The sequence below is a fragment of the Ascaphus truei genome, chromosome 17, assembly GCF_040206685.1.
Source record: "Ascaphus truei isolate aAscTru1 chromosome 17, aAscTru1.hap1, whole genome shotgun sequence".
Taxonomy (NCBI): domain Eukaryota; kingdom Metazoa; phylum Chordata; class Amphibia; order Anura; family Ascaphidae; genus Ascaphus; species Ascaphus truei.
Genome location: NC_134499.1, coordinates 14,436,518 through 14,454,832, shown reverse-complemented (window position 1 = coordinate 14,454,832; position 18,315 = coordinate 14,436,518). Strand labels below are relative to the sequence as shown.

General features: G+C 42.5%; 1 protein-coding gene across 2 annotated transcripts in view; it reads left to right on the top strand.

The window, feature by feature from the left end:
- FBLN2 (fibulin 2) overlaps window positions 1-18,315 on the top strand; it is a 108,324-nt gene that overhangs the window by 73,468 nt on the left and 16,541 nt on the right. Inside the window, exons 7-11 of one of the 2 annotated variants that reach the window (XM_075574050.1) lie at window positions 502-645; window positions 2,295-2,423; window positions 7,764-7,889; window positions 9,170-9,286; window positions 10,940-11,068. In XM_075574050.1, coding sequence (XP_075430165.1) covers window positions 502-645; window positions 2,295-2,423; window positions 7,764-7,889; window positions 9,170-9,286; window positions 10,940-11,068 — 645 coding nt within the window. The remainder of the gene's footprint in view (window positions 1-501; window positions 646-2,294; window positions 2,424-7,763; window positions 7,890-9,169; window positions 9,287-10,939; window positions 11,069-18,315) is intronic. The other variant, XM_075574051.1, reaches the window with a different exon arrangement.

Sequence of the window (18,315 nt, the reverse complement as noted above, 5' to 3'; positions counted from 1 at the left end):
CAGCAATCATCATATACGTGCATAACTGATGTAAATAACGCATTTGTAACAGGCTCTATAGTCTCCCCGCTTGCGCACAGCTTCGGTACAGGTAGGGAGCCGGTATTGCTGTTCAGGACGTGCTGACAGGCGCATGCGTGAGCTGCCGTTTGCCTATTGAGCGAGATGTACTTACTCGCGAGTGTACTTAAAGTGAGTGTACTTAAACCGGGGTATGCCTGTATATATATACTATGTTGGGGGAAGGAAGAAGCAGAGACAGGGAACGTCAACAGAAAGAGACGAGAGGACAAGGAGGGACTGGAGGGGGAGGGGGGAGGGGGGCGGGGATGAGTGCAGGTAAAGAGGGGGATGAGTACAGCTTTCTTTTGATGGACCAATGAGCAGTCTGTGTAGAAAATGTTTGTTCGTTACCTTTTTATATCTAATACATATTTTTGTATATGTATATATAATTTATTTCAATGCAACGTTTATTAAGTTGCAGTTCTTTGTATGCAGATATAAATGAATGTACATCTATTCCTGAACCATGCAAGCAAGGATTCAATTGCTTAAATACCATGGGATCCTATGTTTGCCAGAGAAACCAATTAAAGTGCAATAGAGGATATCAATCAAATGAAAATGGAACAAAATGCATTGGTAAGAATGTTTATTACTTATGAGTACATTTTAAATAGAACATTTACAAATGTCTGTGTTGGTACTGTACATGCTCCTTTAATACTCAGCCAAAAGCTAAACACATATACTGTATATAGTGCTGCTTTTTAACTTATTTATTAATGACATTGAGGTTGGCATAGAGAGCAAAGTCTCCATCTTTGCTGATGATACTAAATTGTGTAAGGTTGTAGAATCAGAGCAGGATATAATTTCTCTCCAAAAGAACTTGGAGAGACTGGAAACGTGGGCAGGTAAATAGCAGATGAGGTTTAATACAGATACATGTAAGGTTATGCATTTGGGATGCAAGAATAAACAGGCGACTTACAAATTAAATGGGGATAAATTGGGGGAATCCTTGATGGAGAAGGATTTAGGAGTGCTTGTAGACAGCAGGCTTAGCAATAGTGCCCAATGTCATGCAGTAGCTGCAAAGTCAAACAAGATCTTATTTTGCATTAAACAGGTGTAATACCCCAAGAGGTATTACTATTGGCCATAGCAGGGGTTAATAGGGAGTTAACAGGTTAATGTTTAGGGAAGGCCTCAGCTAACTTTAGCCAGTTCTTTGTAGTGTATTTTGTGTTGCCAGGGCAGTCCTTGTCAGGTGACCAACCCCTCCTTAGTTCCAGAGCTTGGTGGAACCCGGCTTGCTAGAACTAGGTAGAACCTGCTGATGGAAGATCTGATTGGTTAGTGATGTCTGTATTTTGCCCAGTAGCAGGGGCACGATGGTGACATCACTCAGGGGTATAAAGGAGCTGTAAAAGCTTCCAGACCCCAGATTCTTCTAGTACACCAGAGGAGAAGAGTCTCAATGTGTTATGTGTATGCTGTTACTAGCATGTCCTTTATGTGTAAGTTTGAATGAAGAATGCTCTTTTCACCTTTTTATGGTTTTGCAGTTAGGGAAAAGTGTCCCCAGCTAGATAAGGCACTATATATTGTATAAAGAAGCCACAACTCTTATCTATTTCTAAAGGAGGACGTGCGTGACAGTCCACAGCAAGGGGTCCCTAAACCAGGGTTTCCAGGAACTGCCATAATCAAAGTTGCTCTAACGTCAACTCTTAAGTACATACACACCAGGTGGCTAAGTGAAGACTGCTAGGACATTGTAAGGATGGGAGGTAGATGGGAACCTGGATTGAAGTCCCCCCCTATGCTGAGTCTAGGACAGTACCTGGGAATAACTCCAGATCACTGAAGTTATAGAAATGCAGTTCCCCTTGACCGTGGGCAAGGGAAGGTGATTACAAGCCGTGTGTACCTCCCTGGGAATCTATATGGCACACAGGGAAGAAATGTATATGAATTATTGTCTTGTCTCAATAAAACAAAACGGTCTTGTCGTATAAAAGTCCCTGGCACCCGTTTTTACCAGTTTGCAGAACCAGACAGCATGAACACCACCACCCTGTGGAAAGGGTATAAGAGTCGACACTAACTTACATCACTTCTTTACACACTTGTGACCCTCCTTTAAGTAAGAGCCGGGCAAGGAGGGGTAACCCGAGTGACGAATGGAACGGAACATAATGATGCCCCTTTATAAAGCACGTTAAATACAAAAAACTTGCAAAATAATAATGTAGGTAACAAACCATTGACATCTTTTTCTGCAGATATTGACGAATGTGACACTGGGGTCCATAATTGCTCCGCAGAACAATCTTGTCACAATCTGCCTGGAATTTACCGCTGTGACTGCAAGATTGGGTATCGGTACGAGTCATTTAAAAGAATGTGCATTGGTATGTGCAATTAATTGTTACGAGTCATTGTTACTTTTACTAGCATGCTTTTTATTCAATTTGACTGAAATGACACTTATTGTACAGACAAATCTAATTAGTCAGAGAATATACAAACAGTAAAAAGAATACATAAAACAGGGGGGCTCAAACATTTTAGTCTGCGCCCGCCAGCCTGCTCTCCCCCCTGCTCGCGCCCCCCTCACCCCCCTTTACCTGTTTGACGACATTTTCTGACATCATGTGACCCCGCGGCGTCAAATATAGCGACATGTCGCCAGAAGCCGACGGAGACCGCGCGTGCTCCGCCACCCCAGATAATTTTGCGCCCCCCCCCCCAGTTTGCGCACCCGTAACATAAAGTATGGAAAGATGTATCAACACTCACAGCTCCAGCTAACTAGTTTCACACAGGTTGTTAGAATAGTGTACACCAAGTCAGGAGTGTGTGTGTATACATATATATATATATATATATATATATATATATATATATATATATATATATATATATATATATATATATATATATATATATATATATAAAATCAAAAAAGAACAGACAATACCGTTCTGTGGCTAACGAAATTCTTTTATTCTTTTATATATATATAGACATGCAGATGAGCATACAGCTATATTTGCATATATATATATATATATATATATATATATATATATATATATATATATATATATATATATATATATAATCATTATAATTAAGCATTGACATGTTTATGGATTTCGAATTTCAAACCCCAGAACAGGATGAGTGTGCAGATCCCCAGAATCTGGGTCCCGGGGACACATGCTCTCCAGGTTATTCCAGAGCCTGTGACTGTAACTATGTAGGAGATCCGAATGGGAACTGAAACAAAACCTAATTACTGGTCAAAAATACATAGCTCCATCTGACCTCTCTATACTTGTTCTCTGCTAGTACAGCAGCCAATCAGTGCCAGTTGGTTTAACGCCATTGCATTTCGCAGGTGTTGGGTAAACTGGTTGGCACACAGGTAGCACCATCTGACCTTTCGCTACTCTCTGCTACTATATTAGCCAATATTAAAAACTGAGTAAATAAGATTATGTTGATCCCTAGATCTTCCATGGAAGTGGGCATGCCGGGGCCTTCTAAGTGTGTAACCAAAGAAAAACAAGCACACGCGTACGCAAACCCTTTCTGCTAATACATTGTCTGCACTTCTGTATACTGTACATGCACAGCTAAGCCTAAGCAAGATGCAGGTCCTGTACTGTGGTGACAAAAAAAGTACATTAAAAAAACCAAGCTGCAGTACAATAATGAGAATATAAATGTGTACCCATGAGGTGCCCTCTACCCAGAAATCCACCACGTGCTCTAATTCCCCTGACTAACAAAACCTTAGGTGGCATTACTGACAGTGATAGTCATGAACACCAATCAGGGGCACAGGAAACTCATTGGTAGACCAATGAGAAATTGAAAAGCCAGGAAACCAATTGAAAAAAACATAACCCACATACTAATGCACAGTGAAATAAAAAGTGCACTGAATGAGGAGGTGGATGTTACATGAGCCTGTTTGGAGGGGATACCAGGCAGAGCACCCTGCTTAAGGCATGCCAGAAGATGAACTCTGGTTTTTGTCCAGGGGCCACAGTGTTGGTGAATTCTGCTCAGATATGGGAGTGCACCAGCTCCCAGAACAGAACCTCAAAGGCAAGTGGAGCTTCCCCATCCACACTGCTTCCTGGACTTGTATATAGTCCGTCTGGCTAATGCCAGGAGCAGGTAGACAAGGAGGTCCCTGGCCCTATTGTTCAAGGACACTGGGAGAAAAAGACGAGAGAAAAGCAGCCAGAACTGCAGAAGGAGGTCCCTCAAGAGTGACAAGAGGGGCTGCTGCATGGCATAGGATAGATATATAAAAAAACTGATTCCCCTGGGCTGCAAAATGGGCACCCGTGCTCAGTGCACTGTGGATCAGTCTCCCACCTAAATTCCCACTATTTCTGTCAGGCTGCTACTTTGAACTTCTATTTCAAGAGGACAGGAGGAGTCTGAGGGGGAAGGCAGGATTGAGGAAGCATACGTAGAGCTGGAGGTGGGAGAAGAATGTGAACATGGCTCTCTGGTCTGCAAGACCCCCTCCAAGAAAGTGCACAAGTCAGGGGCTATGGCTTCCTTGACCTCCTGGAACCAAGGGCATTGAACCCTTGGGGTAAGTAGGCCCATGCTCGTTTATAGTCCAGGAGATCCCAGACTCAGGCCATCTGCAGTACTTAGCAGAGGTGGCGACAGATGCTGGGGGACAATGCTCCAGGCCTTGAGTGTTCCCTAGCAGTCTCTCCCAAACCCTTCTGGCTTGTTGATAAACAGTTGCCGGATTTACCCCATATTACTCAGGTGGCACAGGCAGCTGAATGCCAGTGTGCATCACTGTGGAGCAGGGTCTGCGTATAAGTATCTCTGCAGGTATTGGAGGCGGAAGGTGTGCACCTGAAGGAGCACCTGCAGAGACCCAATGCTTTCCCACCCAGAGAAAGTCCAGCAACTTCCTCGGGATTGTGGTGATAAATTCAGGGGTCGGACTCGAGGAGAGGAGCTGGTGCCAGAGTGGAGAGATCACCAGCTAAATAATAATCAAAGTCCTTGCCCTGAAGGAAAGCTTTTTTACAAGCATCATTCTGCCTGCTCACACCCTTGGCATACTCCCGACACAAAAGGTGCAAGTGTACTCAGCCCACATTCTACCACTGACTCAACATGGCAAATACAGGCCATCCAGAACTCCCAGACCAATATCGCAAAGCCCTGGTCCTTCAACATGGCAAATACAGGCCATCCAGAACTCCCGGACCAACATCGCAAAGCCCTGGTCCTTCAACATGGCAAATACAGGCCATCCAGAACTCCTGGACCAACATCACAAAGCCCTGATCCTTCAACATGGCATTGTTGATGTGCCAATAGGCGGCCAAGGGTGCTGATGGTGTGAGTGCCACCGTCACAGATGCACAGTTGTGGTTCGTGAACGGCGCCAACCTAATGGTACTGGACCGGGCTTGCGACATGAAGTAGCTAGATAGATAAAGTCTGTCAATCCGGCAGTGGGTCACCAGACCACGCCACTCCTGAATGTACATAAAAGTATCTGATCCCCCTGGATGTTCCCATCAGATTTCTACCAAGGAGGTTGCGGGCGATGAGTCCCTGCATGGCCGATGCAGAGACGGAGTACGGCTCTGCCCCGACTCAGTCTAGAGCCTCGAGTACCATACAATGATCTGCATTGACGGTCTCCAGGTAAGTTAACAGACTGGCAAATAACCTCACTCTCTCGGGCACAGCCGTGAGAGCATAAACGTTCAACAAGTTAAACGTGAATTTGTGATGCCGGTCCCGGAGTTGGAGTGGATGGCCTGGGATAACAGCCTTGACAAACAGCAGCTCTGGCTTGAAGGACACAGAGAACAGGGTGACCACCCCACATGATGATGAAGCCTCTGGAGTTTTATGGGTCACCTGCAGGAAACTGACAGAGTATCCTCCCTGTTGTAAATGGAAGAGTACCTGGAACTCTGGGAATCCTCTGTGTATCTCTTACAGACTGGTGGCTGGCTCAGCAGAATTAATACTACGTGGTTCCATGCAAAAGCAGGAACCCGCACAGAGCTAATCCTTCCTGGTAGCTTTTTGTTTTTGAGGCTGTGCTTGCACGCGGTGGCACTGCGATCCTGTGACCGCAGCACCATGGACAGTAAGTTTTACTACATCTGTACTGCTTAAATGTCTAATAAATAAACTATTTCAACAGCTACTGTACAAGGCTTCAGTAAATTATATTTAATGTCCTGTCCAATCCCCTTGATGATATAGATGGCCGAATATGGTCCTATAATATCCCCCCTTTGTGATGGAGATATCCATATTCTGTCATCTATGTCATCATGGGGCAGGACAGATACGGAGACTGCTTCTGAGCTGCACTGGTGAGACAAATGAGAGAGACTACTTCTCACCTTCTGAGCTACATGGAGAGAGACTACTCACCTTCTGAGCTACATGGAGAGAGACTGCTTCTCACCTTTTCAGCTGCTCAGGGAGAGACAGAGAGAGAGACTGCTTCTTGCATTGTGAACACTCGGAGAGACATGGAGAGAGACTGCTTCTCACCTTCTGAGCTGCTCTGGGATACACGGAGAGAGACTGCTTCTCACCTTCTGAGCTGCTCAGGGAGACAAGGAGAGAGACTGTTTCTCACCTTCTGAGCTGCTCGGGGAGACACGGAGAGAGACTGCTTCTCGCCGTCTGAGCTGCTCAGGGAGACAAGGAGAGAGACTGTTTCTAACCTTCTGAGCTGCTCGGGGAGACACGGAGAGAGACTGCTTCTCACCTTCTGAGCTGCTCAGGGAGACAAGGAGAGAGACTGTTTCTCACCTTCTGAGCTGCTCAGGGAGACAAGGAGAGAGACTGTTTCTCACCTTCTGAGCTGCTCGGGGAGACACGGAGAGAGATGGCTTCTCGCCTTCTGAGCTGCTCTGGGATACACGGAGAGAGACTGCTTGTCACCTTCTGAGCTGCTCGGGGATACACGGAGAGAGACGGCTTCTCGCCTTCTGAGCTGCTCGGGGATACACGGAGAGAGACGGCTTCTCGCCTTCTGAGCTGTTTGGGGACACATGGAGAGATACTGCTTCTCACCTTCTGAGCTGCTCGGGGAGTCACGCAGAGCGACTGCTTCTCACCTTCTGATTTATAATAATAATAATAATAGCATGTTCTTGTATAGCGCTGCTAGTTGTACGCAGCGCTTTACAGAGACATTTTGCAGGCACAGGTCCCTGCCTCGTGGAGCTTACAATCTATGATTTTGGTGCCTGATGCACAGGGAGATAAAGTGACTTGCCCAAGGTCACAAGGAGCCGACACCGGGAATTGAACCAGGCTCCCCTGCTTCAAGCTCTCAGTGCCAGTCAGTGTCTTTACTCACTGAGCCGCTCCCTCTGAGCTGCTCGGGGGGACACGGAGAGAGACTGCTTCTCACCTTCTGAGCTGCTCGGGAGGACACGGAGAGAGACTGCTTCTATCTGGGACTCCTCTGTGCAGCTTTATCAGACTGGCTGGCCCAGTAGGATTAACGCTGCAGGGGTCCCGCTTTAATCCTCCCGGGCTACAACTGGTCCAGGGCTGCGGTACTTGTACCTCTCTCGTGGTAAATTATTCCCATTGCCCCATAGATACCTTGCAGAATTAGCATACCTATGTGATACAATTTAAAACCAGTAACATGTTTATATGGTTAATTCAACCAACTAGAAATTCACTTTGTTTTATTTATTTGTCACCAGATATAAATGAATGTTGGATGTACCCAGGGCGCCTCTGCCACCACACATGTGACAATGTTATAGGATCCTACCAGTGTTCTTGCTTTGCTGGCTTTCAGCTATCACATAATGGAAAACATTGTGAAGGTAAATACTTTCTCTTGTACCAATGATCTGCTATTTATTTTGCAATTACATGTTTCCTAATAACTAGTAAATTGTCCGAACCACGTAATGTTATTATCAAAGCCACTGAGTATCTCAAAACAACTGCATAGACCCATGTTGGCGAGGATTATTGTAGAATTAGGGACTGAGACTGTAAAAAAAAAAAAGGTCCCTCGCGTACCGTATGTGATTTTTCACCGCCTCCTGAGAGGCTCTCCCGCTGCACTGTTTAGCTTTCTGCTCTTGACTGAGTGTGTCATTATTTATAGCGACCGTCAGCATTGCGTTTTTCAAAATCGGAGTTGGTATTAGCACTGAGGTTGGACTTTTACCATCTTCTGCCGTTCCAACCCGTTTAAACTGCAAGTGCAAAGCTCCTCCCATTTCACTATCATTTTGCTAAATGTAAATCATTCCCTGATCCCTTACATCCTCTGGAATTAAAAAAACTAAAAGACAAAGCGCTTTATAACCTCATACCTGATTATGTATGTATGTATGTATGTGTGTGTGTGTATATATATATATATATATAGCCTGTTGTCGCTTATCCGACGTAATGCGTCCCTCAAACTGCCGTCGGATAACGGACCGTCAGAATGCGGGTCCATGTTAATCCGCGGCGGTGACCGTCGGATAATGCATCCAGCGGACTGCATTATGTAGCGTCGGATAAGGCATTCGACAGAAAGCGGGTCGTCGGATACCGAGGACCACCTGTAAAATATATATATATATATACAGACACACATACCCTCTCTCTATTGCTAAATTTGCTTCCTCTCCTTCCCCATGTCTTCATCTTTCCCAGTGTCTTAATCCCTTCTATTTTACCTTTCCCAAAGCTCATGTTATAAATACCCTCCCCTCCTTCTACAAGGAAGGTACCTTGCCAACTTTTGGATAAGCCTATTATACATCGTGTATTTATTCTAATATTATTTTTTGTCACCTTATATTGTTTTACACATCAGAATATGTTCACACTTTATAAATGGCAAGAATACATGGAGACTTAGGGTACATTACAATATTCACACAGCAGTCATACTGTAGTTACAGTAATAGAGCAGTCAAAATAAATGTACTGTGGATAACCATAAAGGTAGTGAGTAGGGACTACCCAGGGCATCAAAATGGTTCATTTTTTTTGCCGGTTTTTACCAGTATAACATGCATTACCTTTTACTTAACATAATTAAAATAATCTTGTTATTAACATTCATTTTATGTCTACAATAACTTGTTTGTTCATACAGATGTGAACGAGTGTGAAAATAATCCATGTAACCAGGAATGTACTAATGTTTATGGGTCTTACCAATGTTACTGCAAGGAGGGATACAAGCTTGCAGATGATGGCTTCTCATGTCAAGGTAAGAATATTCATGAGAAATAAACTCACGTGGTAGGGCCTCCAGAGAAGGGATAGCCCAACTTTCTGATGAGCATACAGTATGAGCTTTGGGAGGTTAGGCTTTTTGGTTGTGGTTATTTAAAACAAACGCTCTATGTGGTGTTTCTGCAATGACTGCATGTCCCTAGGCTTATTATTGTCATGCACTCTGGGGCCAATGGCTCTATGACCTCGATCCATGAGAAGGTGGCCTCTTTGGATCTCTGGGAACGATGTACTGAGAGTGCATCAAACTATTCAAGTTGAGTGGGATGGTGTATGGGACAAAGTTAGTGGAATATGCTGGTAGGATGCATAGACATTACAATTATGACCTCTCCATTTCTGACTGCCAGGCTGGCATGGAAAACACAATTGGTTTATTATTCTTCTGCATACCACAATGTTGTAATATAAGCTGTAACCAGTGCAGAGCTCTCACATTAATTCCTACCCCTTTTTCACCAGTATTTCAGTGGTTGAACAAAAGTAGGGAAGTTTATAGTGCCAAGTTTTTTAATTCCAATATATATATAGGGTATTTGCAACTTTTAACATCTTTATTCTAATAACTAAACACCAGCCACCCTCCTGGTCAGATTATCACCAATGGATAAAGTCAAATAAAAGAGATGACTTACCTTACCGTACCTTAATTAGCAACTGAAGCTGCTTGCATTGTTTGCTGTGTGCTCACAGTCACAGGTGCTGCTACTGTGCATGATCCATCTCACAAAATAAATGCTATGGCACTCCAGTGTTATTTACATCTTTATAAATTATTTATTCTAACATACATCAATATTTCGGTGTTTCAAGAATTTCCCAGTGAAGGTGGTCTTGAAACATCGAAACGTTGATGTATATTAGAATAAAGAATTTATAAAGATTGACCTAAGAGTGGAGTGCCACAGCATTTATTCATTGAGACGGACTATCACCAAACCACAGGATTTATTCATGCTTGCTGCTCTTGGCCAAGCAAAAAGCCTTCTCAACCAGACCACCCACAGGTCCACCATATCATAAGCCTCTTAAATACGGTACTGTTTCCCACCAACCACTGATGTGAAAGAATCCACCCTTTTTTATTCCATTACATATTAATCCATGATCTGTGATGCTCTAGCAGTTGGAAGGACCAGGTGGGCTAATGAAGACCTCTAGTCTTTCAATGGAGTGGTGGGTAATTTTACACACTTATACAAGTTCATAGGCTTGTCCCTAGTCTACCTCCCTACACTCTTAAACATCCAGGGGGCAATAAGCCCTCAGTCATGTCCCCTCACTCCTCAATTGTCAGAGATCTTCACTGCAGCTTATATATCCCCGCAGGATAACTCTGTATAAACACTGCATATCGGAGGAATGTCTGGCTCAGCTGATAAAGGGGAAGCATGTGGCCTAAAAAGTTGTGTTATTTTAATGTCTGCGGAGGACTTAATGAACCTAAACAGTCTTACTGTATAACACTTACTGTACCCTACTGTCATTGAACTATTGGCTAGAAAGTTGCCCTGGTGATTTCTCCCATCATTGATCAGGTTACAGGAAGTTGGAAAGAGATGTCTGTCTATGATTATGTTTCTAAATTGAGCCATGTTGGAATTTACTTTTTGTTTTACGGTTTTAGATATTGATGAATGTATTCAGAGCATTGGAGGACTTTGTATTTTCCGCTGTGTTAACACGCCTGGCAGTTACCAGTGTGCATGCCCTGACAGTGGGTACACCGTCTCAGTGAATGGCCGATCATGTAAAGGTAGGAATGTGTGTTTCGGCAAAGCGAATGAAAGGTACAGATTTGGAATTTTAACAAAATCTCTAAACTAGGATTTTGCAAAGTATGGCTCATGTGTAAGCAGTTCCTGTCTACTCACAGATTTATATCTTGTGGGTCTCTGTGTTCGTTTAATAAAGTTGTATTTGTTGTGCGTGGCACAATCCTGACGTGATGACGTGTCACGCAGGAAGTCTTTACATGCGGGTTATGCACAACCCTGGCTGCCGACACCATCGAGCAGAAGGCTTCAAATATACTCAGCCAATGTATGTATGTAGACCTTGATAAAGCGCTACACTGTGAAACGCGTAGGTGGGTCCGTTACCTCCGTTTTTTACCGTGACTAATTAAATTCCTATTTTTATTGGGATTCACCTCTCGATTTTATTTTTCTCCCATTTGGTAGTGCTCTGCACTTTCACTCTTCTCTCCCAGAGAAGCAATGTAATAAGATCCGAATAGAGTCTGGTACACAGCAACAGTACATGACACAATGAGGCAGCGAGCTTACTGAGGGAACCACAATAAACAGGAAGCAGGAATAGGAGGTCGTATTAAGGCCTGGCTGATACTAAGTAACAGGTGTGGGTGATAAGGCAATCAGCCAACCTTTAGAAAGTTCTCTGCAGAGAACAGCAGCAGCGAAATTGTCGCCCCGGTAGCAGACCCGGGAGAACTCCAAACTGGGAAGGAAAAGGACCAGGGTTCAAGGCCCAGCAGGTACACAAAATGAGGGTTCCCCAGGCACACCTACCATAGGGTAATACGATCAGAAAAAATGCCAGTGCTCCTGCTCAAAGGGGCCTTTTTGTGCGGGCCCATAAAGGAATATGCAGTCAAGAATGTAGAGGAGGGCACTGCCGTCTTGCAAAACAACTTAATGAAGCTAAAGAAAACCAACTTTTCAGTTGCTACATGCGGCCTTTATCAAGATGAGGGGACACCCCTGAGACCTTGCCGGATTGGGGTTAGGACAAAACGTTTCTTAAAAATCAGGCTCCATTAACTCGTGTCGCCTCCTCACTGTAATTACAGTATCAGTCTAGCCATGCACAAGCTCTAGAGAGGTCAGAGAGGATCATACAGGGCTCATATAGCCAGTACACTGGCAGGTGATGGCCCAATAATCCCTACGAGATCATTGCCAAAGAACCTGAACAGGAGAGTCTCATGCAAAAAAAAAGGTCAAGAAAATGTAACAATGCTAAAAAGGAACACAATAAGGCACGTACCTGCTTCTGAAGAAGGGGAATCATGCAAGTCCTGTTTCCAATTTAGTAGCAGTGACTCTCCGCACAGGATCTAATACATTATATTTAAGGTATAGAGCAGCGGTGAGCCAACTGGGGGGCTCTGGGGGGTTGCAGAGGCCCAGCGCTCTTCCCCAAGGCATTTAATTTGATGCCGGGGGATTGCGTGAGGCCCCTGCAACACTCCACTTACCTTGTGTCAGCCGGCTGTGTGACGCGACGCCATGGCAAATGACGCAGCGGGGCCATGTGACGTAACGTCACATGACACCGGGGGTCATGTCACATGATGACACATGACCCTGCAGCGTCATTTGACACGGATGTAAGGTAGGGGGGGGGGCGCCTTACCGGGCCAAGCTAGACAGGGGGGCGCAGCAGGAAAAGTTTGCGCTCCCCTGGTGCAGAGCATAGAAAGCATATCCTGCCTGTGGAATACAAGGAGGCACCAGTGCGGCCTGCTAATTAGCTAATTATATATAAAGGAGCAAATAGCCGTAAAATAATGTAAATAAATACAAACTGGTGGGGTTGTTTAATATGTTAGTGAATAGCCATAAAGACACTCATTTGCACGTAGTATTGTCGAATGGATTCAATTAATGGGAGCTATTCATCCTGTACAGATGTAGCCAGACTTAACGTCTTCGGTGCTGCGACCGCAATGGGCACCAAAGGATTAACCCGGTGGGGGGGGGTCGTATTGAGAAGCATGGACCCCGTGCAGCGTGATCAGGGCTCAGACTATCCGTGGCGCACAGAACAGGAAGTCGTGCTACATCTGTATATGGGATATATTGGTTTTGTTATTTAATACATTCGGCCAAAAACTGATTTTCAATGGCAGTTGAACTGAAAAGGACCTTGATGCTATTTTTCCATCGGTGTCACCAAACTTTGAGATGACGCCAAAAGTGTCTGCAACACTTATAACATATTACACTTGTGTCTGTGTATATGGATTACGATGAACCAGTAATATACAGTTTAGCATGAGAAAATTATCTCAAAATACATTAAAACCTCGCCTAGAATCAGTATTGCTATGTTGAAACTGTTTCCCCTCAGCTTTAAAGCCTTCTTCCTCAAGCTTTCAACTGCAAAACTAGTTTTAAAAGAACGATGTCACGTACGGCACACCTGTGAGCATGTGACCTGCATACGGGACAAGGGTTAATACATAGCTTGCAAGCTGGCCCGCTTTTCACCTTCGCAAAGGTCCCTCAAATTAACAGTATCTCCCCACAATCCTTCCCCATATACCATCTGTCACGGACGGCACACAAGTGAGCACGTGACGTAGATACGCAATCAGGCATGGCTATTCTAGCCAACTTACCTTTCTCTTCCGCAAGGTACTTTCAATTAGTTAATATTAAACGTTTACTAAATTGCAACCAAATGCTTCCACCACCCGAGAAATTATGCAAAATATGTAAATGAATATACTGCCAGGGTCTGAGGTCTCTATGCACGTAACACACAAAAATCTGTTGTAGCAAAATGTGTCCGAAAATGTAAATACTCCAGAGTGTGCAACAGTTCATTCAGAGCCCCAAAGCATCACTTATTAAAGGGTTGTTTTATATATATATATATATATATATATATATATATATATATATATATATATATATATGTAGAAGAAACACACAGCGCAAATCTAGACCGTTTGTTCCTGTGGGGGAAAATATACACACCACTATATAAAGCCAATGTTAAGAATGGGGTACATACCCTGGTTCACCTCTAACCCTACACACTGCAGCTAGTTTAGGTCTGCGGCTCCACAATCGCCGCCTTGGAGATCTGTAGAAGAGTGACCTAAGCGCAATTGGGACAAGGAAGAGAGAAAACACAAAAAGGGGGGATCATAGGGCAGTATATCTATAAATGCATAAATATTAGGATGGTAAGATATATGCTTACACTGATCGGATAAGTAAGAGCCTGTAGTCCTCTCAGGGACTCACGAACGTAGCTGTAAGCTGCTTGTCTGCAAACTGCTGGATCATCCGAAGTTTTTCTTTACAGGTAATCAGCTGCAGATACTTCAGATGCTCCTCGTCTCAGGCACTCAAGTCGCACTATGGGAGAATCTCACAAGAGGGGGGGGTGGGAGAAGGAGGGAGGGGGTGGGGGGGGAGGAAATAATGGAAGGGAACAAGATAGTGTAAAACCTTTTTTAATCTAAAAGGACTATTAAAATTAGGTAATCAACTCACATTCTGTGAGACAATAACAGGCAGTAGAGAGTGTTTAGCGAGTCTCTCACACTCGTGTAGATTAGCCGGTTCCCAGTCCTCTCTGCAGTCTCTGCCACTTCCGTACCACGTGATCGAGCGTGGCGTGTGACGCTGCATGTGACGCGGCCCGGCTCTCGCGATATTACAGTCTGTCTATGCAGGGAATCAAATGCCGGAACTCCTCGTTCATTCAAACAGGCTCCTCGGCGTCTCTCCTTCACTGCTGCTAATCCAAGCTGGCCCTACGCGTTTCTCCCAGCGGGCTTCGTCAGGGGCTGCTAATACCTCACTAATCCCTACCAGGGTATTTATGTGTACCTCCCCGAAATCGATTGGCTCAAACTTAATTGACTTAATTGGTTTATTATTTCAACAGTGTCTAACAATTAAAGTCGCTGCATATAGCAGCTCCTAACACTGCCTCTGTAATCTTTTACTGAATGATCGTAAACAGGATTTTTAAACACACAAAGCATATATATTATATAAACCATGCAACACACTGGTGCCACACATATACATCTTTAAAAAATACACATGTAACTTAACGACACAATGCAGCATATTGGTGCTACATATATGCATATATATAAAGAAATACACATGTAACTTTAACAACACATACATTAAAATTGAAGCATATGGAATAATTTACTCCAACCAGGTAGTTTATGTGTAAACAGCTCATCGTATTACAAAAATTGATCTGAAGGATAGGGGATGATCATTATATACATTTGGTTATATTAATTATGTATCTAACATTTAACCTAGGGGTAATGATGTCATACAACTCATTTATGTCTGTGTTTCTGAGAGGCATCTGTTTTGGTCCAAGAATCATCCAAATGTAGTTGGATAAATAAACTATATACTTGTGTTCAAGGTGCCTTACAGATAATTTAAAGGATTGGAATATATTATGATTAGGTATTAATAGGATCCTATATCTGGATCGTATGGTGTAAGTGTTTGTCAAAAAGAGCTCAGATTTTTATACTCATAGTCCGTAACTTTGGGATATGTCCCAAATATCTGCAAATCAAATATTTTATTTGTCTATGTTATCTTTGTCTTTATGAGGGGATAGGGGAGGGAGGAGGGGTTTTTAGAGACAAGTAACTTTTCTTGTACTCTATTTTAGCTCTCCTGCCATTTATGGCACATGCGTGCATTTATACAAACTTATAAATAAAGTGACAATAATATCGTGTTCTTTATTCGATCACCCAATATTCATACAACTCTTGGTTGTCTATAATTAGTGATAAAATCCGAATGTATTCCATATACTCAGTTGGTATTATAACAGTGTGTGTAATTAATTATAATCTATAGTGAATTATATAGTGAAATAATAAGAAAACGTACATCCAGACATAATATATTAAATGGTTACAAATACATCCGTACGACATATGTTCATTATCTCTCTATTATGACATCCAACTTTAGTACAGATTTAAAGTAGAGTCTTTGCTCTATACATATGTCCATTTATATATACATGTAGCTTGTTCAGTAGTATTATTGAATATATGTATAATTCATGGCCCACAGTATGTAAGCTCTAAGTACTCTATTGATACTCAAACAAATATAGGGGAGTTAGTATCATATTGATTAATACTGGACATTATAAATATCGGTCACCTTAAAGTTTGCAATTTGAGTGGAACTGTGGTCTATAGGAATGGAAAAAATGGAGGATATTGGGGGGTCAATTTCGTGAATGGTTAAATATTGCACCATGCAAGACTATTTGGTGGATCTACATCATGAATGGTTTAAATAAAGCATAATGCAAGATTATCCAACCAGAGACATAGTCTACCCTATAAAATAACATTACTTAAACCAGGTTCTAGAGAATTCAAATGGATGTTGTCCACCTAATAACTTCAACACCCTTTCTTAATTATAAGTAAAGATTGTATATCTTATATCACATATTTACAACAATATTGCATAATACACACAATGCCTCTTCACGAGATCAATTAGAACTCACAATGCCATTATTGAGTACTTTCAGTATAATAACATATGCCTCCAATTATCAACCTAGAGGTTGGTATTGTTTTGGAATAAAGAACCAAACCTTATTTTCAATGTCCAATAATACACAGGGTGAGATATTTCTGAAGCAGAGCACACAGAGAGGTTGTGGGGGTGTGTGTTAGTCCTTTAAAAAAGATCCCAGGTCTATATCAATATTCATACCGTTTGGAACGAGTGTTTTCATGGTATAAATCCAAAACGTTTCTTGTCGAGAAATTTTGATGACCTGGTTCCCCCCCCTCCAATTGGGATGGATTTTATCAATTCCAAAATTTTTTAACCCATTGGGATTTTGGTCGTGGTGTTCCTTGAAATGTTTAGACACACTGTGCTGCATAAACCCTCGCTCAATGTTCTTTATGTGCTCTGCTATCCTCAGCTTCAATTTCCTTGTTGTTCTCCCTATGTATTGTTTGTCACATGGACATTGTAACATGTAGATCACGTAGGTGGAGTTACAGTCAATAAAGTCTTTTATTTCAAACTCCTCTTGTGTTACGTGTGATCTTATTTTTTTGAAAGACTTTTGTGTGTTCGGATTAATCTTACACCCTCTACATGTTTGGCATTTGAAAAAACCATTAACTACACTTATTGGTTTGATACACTCTTTCTTTAGGCAACTTGGTGCCAGTCTTTGCTTTAGGTTTGGGGCCTTTGTGAAAATAATTTCAGGATTTTTCGGCAATATTTGTTGCAACATTGGATCTTGATGAAGAATGTTCCAATGTTTATTGAATATTTTCCTAATGTGGTGTGAAGATTCATTATATCTCGTAACAAATGGGATTGAGGTCTTATCCTTCTCTCCTTTCCTGCCTTGTTCCTTGGTAGCATTATATGTTAATAATTCTTTTCTTTCCATTTGTGTTACTTTATGGTAAGCTGTGTCTACCACCTCCTTTTTGTATTTTCTTTCAACGAACTTAGCCATCAGTTCATGGGCTTGTTCATGATAAGTGTGTTCCAGAGTGCAATTCCTACGCACTCTTTGCAGTTGACCCAAAGGTATGTTATCTATCCATCTATCTAGATGGCCACTATCTCCCATTAAAAAATTATGACAGTCCACCTCTTTCACATAGGTCTTAGTTTCTAGTGCTCCATTTTGGACATATATCGACAAATCTAGAAATTCTATATGGTCTTTACTGAACTTGTTAGTGAATTTAAGGTTATAGGGATTGTTATTTAATTGTAACAAAAAGTTATCAAGTAGCTCTAGGCTACCGTCCCAGATAAATAGTATGTCGTCAATATATCTATGCCAGGATACCAGATTTGCTCCATACTCATGCCCAGACCAGATGTATTTGTCTTCCCACATTCCCATAAGGATGTTGGCATAATTTGGAGCAAATCTGGTACCCATGGCAGTACCCCTAATTTGTAGATAGTACTGATTGTCGTACCAAAAATAGTTGTGGGTAAGAATGTGAGCTATACAATCCACTATGAATCTGATCTGCAGTGGATCCAATTCCTTTCCTTCTGTAAGGATTTCCTCTACTGCAAGGCACCCTTGTTTGTGGTCTATGACCGTATACAGAGAGCTGACATCACACGTAACTAGTACGTATGACTCGCTCCACACTATTTCTTGGATTATATTGAGTACTTGAATACTGTCCTGAACATAGCTCTTTAATTTTTTGACTGAATTTTTGAG